The following is a 9788-nucleotide window of genomic DNA, read 5'->3' as shown; positions in this document are numbered from 1 at the left end:
AACAGTGCCCATCAGAGGCTGCTGACATAAGATCCTAGAACAGTAACTATGCTATTAATCAGAGAAAAAGTGGAAAATGTATGAACAGTTGACACTTAATATGAACTAACTAATTCAAGACGGAAGTACAACCAAGCTTGTACATAAGTGGTTTGTGCATGTTGTTCAAAGTCAGAGAAAGGGAGAGAAAATGAGACAGAGAGATCTACCCATTTATTCACTCCCTAGTCTGTGCAGATGAACCTGGTCAACATTAGAGACCGGAAGCTTTCATTTGGGTAGAAGAATCCCAAGTATTAGGGCCATTACTTCCTGCTTCCCCAATTGCACCACCAGGTGATGAAGTGAAAGTGACAGGTGGAACTGAAACCAGTGCTTAAGAATGGGGTTGCTCATGTTGTAGACTACTCAAACTGCCGCCCAACAATTCATTGGAAGTGTTGACTTTCTTTCTTTCTGATGACTATGCTAATTTTTTATTAAGCCTCACAGGTTGTTAATGGAATTTTCAGGGTTTTCCATGTGTAAGCTCATGCCAAATGCAAATGTAGAAAACATGTTGCTTCATTTCCAAATTGGAGAAGCTATTTCCTCACCTCATTGTTCTGTCTAGGAAAAGTTTCAGATCAAATAATAGTAGCAAGTATGTAGAAACCATTCCTTGTTTCTGATCTTAGAGAAATTATTTTCAATTTCTAAAAACTAACTATGCAATTAATTACAGATTTTTCCATATAATTTTTACTTTCTTTTCAAGGAAATTTCTTTCTGTTCCTAAATTGTTCATCAGTTACATTCTGAAAATCAAATTACTTTATTTAATTGAACACAATAGACATAAGTCAGAGTGGAGGTGGAAATGAAGGATTTCTTTTGTTTTTTTGGGTCTGTTTTAAAGATAAAAATCTTCAACACATACACATACATCTTAGTGATAGTTAAAAGATATTTTCATGTCACATCTGGATCACAGGTAGAATCACTACTCTCTGATCCAAAGTGCTTTTCTGGTAAGAGTTTGCAAAGTTTTGAAATATTTATCAATGCTTTCATGTCACCTTCTAGTCAAACCTCGTTGCATGACCTGCAAAAAGAAACACACCAGACAGCAGAGGGTGAGTAGCTCTTAAAACCCTTTCACTAAAAGAAAATAATAATAAATCATTAAATAATGATCCTCTTAAGTCCCTCACAGGTAAGAGAAGAAAGGACACCGTATACTATTAACTGTCTTCTTCCTGTCATGGTCTTTCATAATAGCTAACATGATCAGGAACCTTAAACAAGACAAGCCAAATAATCGCTACTTCTTGTGTTGTTTTCACAGTTTTTCAGACGTTGTAAGGTTTATCATCAACACACACAGTTAAACCTTCCAACAACCCTATGAATCAGTTACTGAAATACACTCCTTTAAATGTTGAGGAATGTGAGGTATAGTACTGTTAAGTGTTTGAGATAAGAGTGGATGTCCACACCTTCATAGGGACTTTATTTAGAGCAGAGAAAGTCTGCAAGGGCCTAGTGGCTAAATCCTCACCTTGCACACTCCAAGGTCCCATGTGGAAGCCAGTCCATTTCCCAGCTGTTCCACTTCCCATCCAGTTCCCTGCTGATGGCCTGGGAAAGCAGTGAAGGATGGCCCAAAGCCTTGGGACCATGGCATCACGTTGGGAGACCTGGAGGAGGCTCCTGGTTCTGGGCTTCAGATCAGCCAGGCTCTGGCTGTTGCCGTGACTTTGGAATGATCCAGTGGACTGATAATAGTTGTCTCTCTTTCCCTCTGGAAATGTTCCTTACGAATTAACATGAAATCTTACTGGAGAGAGAGAGAGAGAACCTCCAAGCATGAAGACTCCAGGCTTTGATGCTGAGAATGTATCAAACAGGCAGTAACTTAAACTTCCCTCTGTGTTCACTCATACACTAAACAGAATTGTATCTTGAACTCATGTCCTCATGCTTGTAGGACAAAACAACCTCCTCTTTCTCTGGGTACTAAGTACGCAGTCCTTCCAATGTTTGCAATTATTTTTGTTTCCTGTTGCTTCGACAATACAACGTGACTTTTGAGTGTCCAGTTGATTACAAATATTTCTCCAAAATTTTGGCAGAGTTTGGGTCATGAAGAACTTCCCCAAATTTTCTGGAAAATTCATTCAGCATTTTCTGATAAAACAGAAAAGCAAGTCCAAGGAATTCTAAAGATATATATATCTTATACATATCTGCTATATATATATCATAAGTATGATATATGTATGTATGACTTGGGTTTCAGCTATAAAAACATGGTAAACTGGTCGTAGCACTATAGATATTACTAAATCAAATTAATGAGTATGTAATATCTCAAAATGAACTTTAGCTACACGTATGCCAATTTACAGGTCAGCAAGAGTAGCTGTGGAGAGTATCTAACAGTACACCTGGGTTCAAGCCAATTGATATAGGCACCAGCTTATCCAATCCTCAAATCAATTATGCTCAGGATATTGTCATTTTCAGCTTTTATCACCATCTTACTTTTTAAACAATCATCTGATTTCACCTCTTTCTAACCTCATGTATGCCACCAAATTCTCCAGTTGTATTTCATCCTGTCTGTGCTTTCCTATATTTTTCCTTCACGGTCCACAGGTTGATAAGACATACTTTCCTAAAGAAGCCCTACCAACCTGCTTTCACAAATATTGTCCTCCAGATTATCTTTCTAAATGTTCTCCCCTTTTCCACTTTCATTTGTGCAGAGGAAATTGAAAACCATCTAGAGAGAAACAGGCTCAAATGATGTGATCTATCCCCAAATACACTAAAACATAGACAGTGCTTTTCCCTTCAGTATTCAATCACCTCATATGTTCCTATGTTTGCTGATACTTTAAAGAATGCCATGTACCTGAAAACACTTTGCAATCCCAAAGGACAAATGCACTGAAAAGTGAGTTTTAAAAAAATGTTACTTTCTCATTAAAGGGAAAGTCCAGCGGGCCTTTACATAATGAAATCAGTACGAAGGAATCATCAGGAACAGCAAATTTACTAAACGCAACGCTCAAAGAAGGGCTGGAAAGCAGTGTTCCATCCTAAGGAATCAAACAGCTCAGGACAACACTCTACACAAAAACTTGGTAAGAAAATAATTTCAGGAGCTGTCTCTCTAGGCCCACTAGGAAGCCCAAGGAAGGTGAAGCTTGATGAGGATGGTCAAGCTGTGAGGGATGCAATTGCATGCTTGGGTCACACTCAACACAAAATAGAGCCTCTAGAAGCATGATTACATTTTAAGCTCTTTGGGGATGATCTAAAAAAAACAAGGTGGGATCAGGTTACTTAGCCTATATGCAGACACTTCATGGAGAGGAAGTCAGTTGTTCTAGGAGTGAAGATATTAGTTAATATGCCTGTTTCCCATGGCAGAGTGCTTGAGTTCCAGAACTGACCCTATCTCTGACTCTAGCAAACTGTTGATACACAACTTAGTAACACTTGGTGAGGTGATAAGTGATTGAGGTCTTACAACCCCCTGGGAAAACTGAATAAAGCTTTCTGATCTGAGACTGATTTGGGTGCTATCCAGGTTACTCAAAAAGTGAACCTACCCACCTCTCTCTGCCTTCTGTATGCTCTGATTCTCTCAACTGCTGTGTCAATCTCTAGATGTGTCTTTCTTTGCTGTTTAAATAAACAGATATTCAAACTTCAGGGGAAATGAATTAAAACCAGAGATTGTAATGAAAAACAAATGTCCATGCAGTTTTTCCTTGTCTTGAAAGCCCTTTATTTTATTTGAAACATTAAACCCAAAAGAACTGGTAACTTCACTGACTTAGTCTCTCCATCTCAGAATTCAGAAGAAAGGATGGGAATGAAGAATTTCAGATGTACAACTTGAAAGGAAGAAAGGGTCAGACATACAAAGAGTTCAGTGAGACTGAGGATGATGACTACCTGTGTAAGTGACCCTTTGGCACATCCACAAAGAAAAATCCCATAATCTGAATTGAAATTCCACTTGTAATTTGGTCTTACATCATTCTGTCTTCTGGTAACGTGGGGTGCAAGACTGAGACTGAGTGATGTGAGCACTTGGCTGCTTCTGATGCTCTCTATAGCCAGCAACGTTTGATATATGTTCCTCATCCCTTCCACTCTCATCTCCAGATTGTGAGAAGTGTCAGATCTGCTTCCTGAAGAGCTGTGCTGCTCATGGACCCCCCGTGTTTCTAAAGGACAATCCAGTGGAAAAGGGACATCCTAGTCGTGCTCTCCTCAGTGTGCCCACTGGACTTCGAATGGCCCATCGAGCATTCCGGAAGCTGGGCTTGGAGTATTTAATGAAGCATCTGATCTGCCTTTGGGGCTGCACTTTGGTCCTTTTGAGGGCAAGATCACAGAAGTGGAAGAGGAAGCTGACAATGGGTACAGCTGGCAGGTAAGAAGCACATCCCTTTCCAGTCTGATGGCTTTTCACCTGCCTAGCATGAGACTGGTTCATGTGTCCTTCTACACATTATGGCATGAGTTGAGCCAACATGATCAGCCAGGCTGTAAAGATTAGCATAGGGCTCGGCGTCGTGGCCTTGTGGCTAAAGTCCTCACTTTGAACCTGCTGGGATCAAAACTGGGCACTCTTTCTAATCCCACCAGTTCCACTTGCCATCCAGCTCCCTGCTTGTGGCCTAGGATAGCAGTTGAGGACAACCCACGTCTTGGCACCCTGCATCTGCTTGGGAGACCCCAAAGAGTTTCCTGGTTCCCAGCTTCGGATCGGCACAGTACCGGCTGTTGTGGTTAGTTGGGGGAGTGGCTCATCAGATGGTAGATCTTCCAATCTCTCTCTCTGTCTCCTCTTCTCTGTACATCTGACTTTGTAATAAAAATAAATAATTCCAAAAAATAAATAAATATTAGCCTAGAGAAAATCACTGGGCTGTTAAAAATAAAGCAGTGGCATTCTCCTCTATGGGTTTCTACTGTAGGGAAATAAACCAGAATAAATGTTTTCCAACACTATGTAAAGTCTCAACATGTGTTGGAGTCACGTAATGTCTCAGAACATGAGGATAGAGTTGTTAATAATTCTGCTGAACTACACCCATTTCAGAAATGTATTAACCTATTTGTTTGAAACTCAGATAGCCAAGGGCAGGAACAGCTATGAGTATGTGGATGGAAAGGATACTTCTTTGGCCAACTGGATGAGGTAAGAGCCATGGCATGTTACAACTACACAGGATATTTCTCTCCAAGACAAGATCACTTTCCTTTCTCCTTTACTTTCCTCCGTGAATTTTGCATCATATGTCCTCTTTCATGTTTATTCTAATGACCTGTGAATGTCATGACCTGTTTCTAAAAGCATATTCTATATAAATACTATTTCTTTTTTTTATTCATTAATTACATTGCGTTATGTGACACAGTTTCATAGGTACTTGGATTCTCCCCACTCCTCCCCAAACCCTTCCACCATAGTGGATTCCTCCACATTTTGCATAACCACAGTTCAAGTTCAGTTGAGATTCCTCCATTGCAAGCATATACCAAACATAGAAACCCGCATCTTATTGTCCAGTCAAGTTCAACGGCTTCTTAGGTATATCCTCTCTGGACGGAAGGCAGAGCCAGCAGAGTATCATCCCAATCAATTAAAAGCCAGGGAACTTAAGCATTTTTTCGTATGTTTATTTGCCAGTTGGGTTTGTTCTTTTGTGAAGTGTCTGCCCATTTCCCATGCCCATTTCTTGAGTGGCTTGTTTGTTTTGACATTTTGGTTGTTTTGTAGCTCTTTGTGTATCCTATCACCTATGTAGTGCGTAAATATCTTATCCTATTCTGTGGGTTACTTTGTTACTTTGTTGATTATTTCCCTGCTGTACAGAAGCTTCTTAGTTTGATGAAATCCCATTTGTTTATTCTGGTCTTGGTTGCTATTGCCTTTGGTGTCCTTTTTAGGAAGTATGGACCTACCCCCAGATCTTGCAGAGTATTTCCAACCTTTTCTTCCAAAGGTTTGAAGGTTTCTTGATGTAGGTTTAGATCTGTTATCCATTTAGATTTGATCTTAGTGTATGGTGAGAGGGTACAGTGAGAGCTTGACTTGTTTCCCATTTGGATTCCTCTGATTGCTTTTTCTTGTCTTATGGCCTCAGCGAGTACCTCTAAGACAATGTTGAATAGTATTGGAGGAAGTGAACATCCCTGTCTTGTTCCAGATCTCAATGGGAAGGGTTCCAGTATTTCTCCATTCAGTATGATGCTGGCGTTGTGTTTTTCAGATATTGCTTTGATTATGTTGTGGTTTATTCCATCAATGACTACCTTGGTTAGGGTTTTTAGCAGGAAGTGGTGTTGGATTATGTCGAAAGCTTTTTCTGCGTCTATTGATATTTGTTTTTCAGTTTTTGGATGTGGTGTATCACATATATGGATTTCCGGATGTTGAACCATCCCTGCATTCCAGAGATGAGTCCTACCTAATCTGAATGAATGATCTGTCCGATGTGTTTTTGAATTCTATTTTCTAGGATTTTGTTGAGAATCTTAGCATCAATATTCATCAAAGAGATAGGTCTGTAGTTTTCTTTCTCTGTTGGTTTTCTGTCTGGTTTTCGGATTAAGATAATGTTGACTTCATAGAACGAGTTTGTCAGGGTTGCTTCCTTTTCTATTGTTTTGAAGAGTTTGTAGAGGATTGGGGTTATTCTGTTTGGAATGTTTTGTAGAATTCTGTAGCGTTTTCGTCAGGGCCTGGCTTTTCTTTGATGGGAGATCTTTAATCACTGATTCAATCTCTGCTTCAGTTATGGGTTTGTTCAGTTTGTTTGTTGCCCCTGGGCTAAGTTTTGGCAGGTGGTGTGAGCCTAAGAACTTTTCCATTTCTTGTTGGTCTTCTGATTTGTTGGAGTATAGTGCTTTGTAGTAATTTCTAATTATTTCCTTAATGGTTGTGGTGTCTGTTGTTATGTTGCCTTTTTCATCTTTGATGCTATTAATTCTTGCTTTCTTACCATATCATAAATCACTATGCTTAATAAACAGAACACAAAGATGGGCCTCTGGAATCTAGATCCACTGGGGCCATTAGACTCACTCTTTCTCTAATTAGCATTGATTAAGCCCTTCCAGTGTCAAAAATTTCCATAAATACATGGAGATTCCATAAAATTGGTCCCTGGCAGTAATGTTTCTTAGTCGTTTGACAATTATACAATGTCAGAACAACTTCAGACATAAGACCTTCAATCGATGAGACAGTGAAAGACAGAAAAAAAAAAGAGGAAACAGCCGGGTTCTGGGGACAGGCATTGTCATGCAGTGGGCTAAGGCAGTGACTGTGAAGCCTGCATTCCAAGTACTGGTTGCTTTTCTGCCAAACCAGTGGCTTCCCCATGCATCCAGGGAAGTTTTGGAGAATGTCCTCAATCTTTGACCTCTGTGCCCACATGGAAGACCTGTTTGAAGCTCCTGCTGCCACTGTGTCCTTTCTGTGTCCCCATTCCACCCGTTCTCCTGGCATCTCTGTCTTTTGCCCCTTGTGCTCTATGCTTCTCTGCTTCTCAAATAAAAATAAAAATAAAATACTAAACTTTATCAATTAAGCAAAACAAAATCAAACCTGGGATGTGGATGAGAGAAGAAAGCTGCATCTGGACAAGGGTTTCTGTGAGCAGTTCTGTGAGAGGATAAGAAACAATGAAGACTCCTCTACATTTCTGGATCTGGATCTTGGACTCCCAAAATCCAGGAGAAAGATCCAAGAGAAAGGACTCCAAAGGATTGCCTTTGGGAAAGCTGAGGTGTGGAGCATGTGTGGAAAGCTAGATGTAAGGAGTGTGTCCACTCATCCAATTCTGTAGCAGAAAACTGAATGAAATTTGGAGTTTAGGGAAACTCTGTGTGCTTCATGGCAGTCAAGGTGGGAGTAAGGTCGGCTTGGGTTTTGAGGATGACTAGTGAGGAAGGAAGGAAGAAAGCATACTTATCACAATGAACACTGTATCTACAACTTGTACCTGGGAATTCAGTGATCTCATGAGAGAGGTATATGTTTGCAGGGAGAGCTCTTGCAGAATTGGGATTCAAGCAGGATGGAGGATATTACAGAACACATGAGATGTGAACGTGACAGAGCATGCAAACTCAGGATTTATCTCCACCCCAGGTATGTGAACTGTGCCCGCAATGATGAGGAGCAGAATTTGGTGGCCTTCCAGTACCACAGGCAGATATTTTACCGCACCTGCCAGGTCATCAAACCAGGCTGTGAGCTGCTAATATGGTATGGGGATGAGTATGGCCAGAAGCTGGGTATCAAGGGAAGCAACGAGAAGAAAAAGAAGGGAAGAAAAAGAAAGAGCTCACAACAGTGAGAGGTAAGTAGCACTGTTGTGTTGAAATAAGCAAAGGAGTCCCCTTGGGAATGTTTGTGATTCAACTCTAAGGAGTCAAATGTATTGTAAGTGCTGCCAAAGTTCAATTCAAATGTGATTTCCATTTAGCAAAAACAAAGACTTACTTATCAAATGAAAGGAAGAGTTATAAGAGACTCAAGCACAGAGATAGAGAGAGATAGAAAGGAGAGATCACCACCTACTGTTTTATTCCCCAAAAGCTGCACTAGGGCATAGTATGGCATCCTATGGATAAAGTCCTCACCTTGGACATGCTGGGATCCCATATGGACACCGGTTCATGTCCTGAATGCTCCAAATCCCTTCCAGAATCCTGCTTGTGGTCTGGGAAAGCACGTGAGGATGGCTTCAAGCCTTGGGATCCTACCCCCACATGGGGGACCCTGGAAGAAGTTCCTGGCTCAAGACATTGAATGGACACATCTCTGGTTATTGTGGCCACTGGGGAGTGAATCAAAATACAGAAGATTTCCTCTCTGTCTCTACACCAATCATGTATCTGCATATGATATATATAAATATGTAATATAATATATATGTGTATATATATATATATATATATATATATATATATATATATATATATACACATACATACATACATAAATGCAATTTGATTTAATGCTGCACCTGCTGAAATTATCTCTGGCTTGAGCCAGGAGTCTGGAATGCATCTAGGTCTCCCATGTATTTCAGCATTTGAACCATCTTGTGCTCTTTCCCTGGGTACAGTAACACACAGGAGATTGAGCATGGAGCAACCAGAGCTCAATCTAATGCTTCTACAGCATACTAGTGTCATAGTCAGTGACTTGAACCAGTGTAACCAAATCCTGACCCATTTTTTATGTCTTTGACTCCTGGGAACAATTGATACCGTTTTCATTTAGTTCTTTTATTTGTTAAATACTTGGTGCACAAAAATATCCCACAACACCCCTTTTGGAGAGGGCCCAACACAGAAAACAAGTTCTTGGTCACTTTGCAGCTCTTCTACTATGGAAGTTCCCTCTGGATCATGAACAGTTTATTTTACATTTTCTCCATCCTCTCTGCCTCCCACTCCAAAAAAGCCATATGTTTCTATTTAGTCATTGTTTCAATGGGATGTTGTGATGTGAATTCTGTGCTTAAGACTGTCCCTGGAAATGGAGATTTGCTGAACAATACAATTGAGTGAAATATGAGTATGAGCACAGCCAAGTGTTTCAGATTAGGTCTGGTTTTCATGTCTGTTTGCCTCTTCAGAAAGACTTTTCCATTTACTTGAAAAGCTACAAACAGGAAAGAGAGAAATCCATTATCTGCTGGCTCACTTCCCAAATAGCCCCAACAACCAGGGCTGGACCAGATTTAGGTCAGGGCCAAAGA

The 9788-nt window shown here is 40.3% G+C and overlaps 1 protein-coding gene across 1 annotated transcript; it reads left to right on the top strand.

The window, feature by feature from the left end:
- Positions 1–3882: 3882 nt before the first annotated feature.
- LOC131478751 (histone-lysine N-methyltransferase PRDM7-like) lies at positions 3883–8315 on the top strand (the record flags this gene model as incomplete). The annotated part of the gene is given in 5 exon segments (XM_058659319.1): positions 3883–3955; positions 4165–4296; positions 4299–4435; positions 5139–5206; positions 8168–8315. Coding segments are annotated over 5 exon segments (558 nt in total), but the record flags the coding sequence as incomplete, so codon positions are not given.
- Positions 8316–9788: the final 1473 nt, after the last annotated feature.

The sequence above is a fragment of the Ochotona princeps genome, chromosome Y (genome assembly GCF_030435755.1).
Source record: "Ochotona princeps isolate mOchPri1 chromosome Y, mOchPri1.hap1, whole genome shotgun sequence".
Taxonomy (NCBI): Eukaryota; Metazoa; Chordata; class Mammalia; order Lagomorpha; family Ochotonidae; genus Ochotona; species Ochotona princeps.
This window is presented reverse-complemented; position numbering and strand designations above follow the sequence as displayed.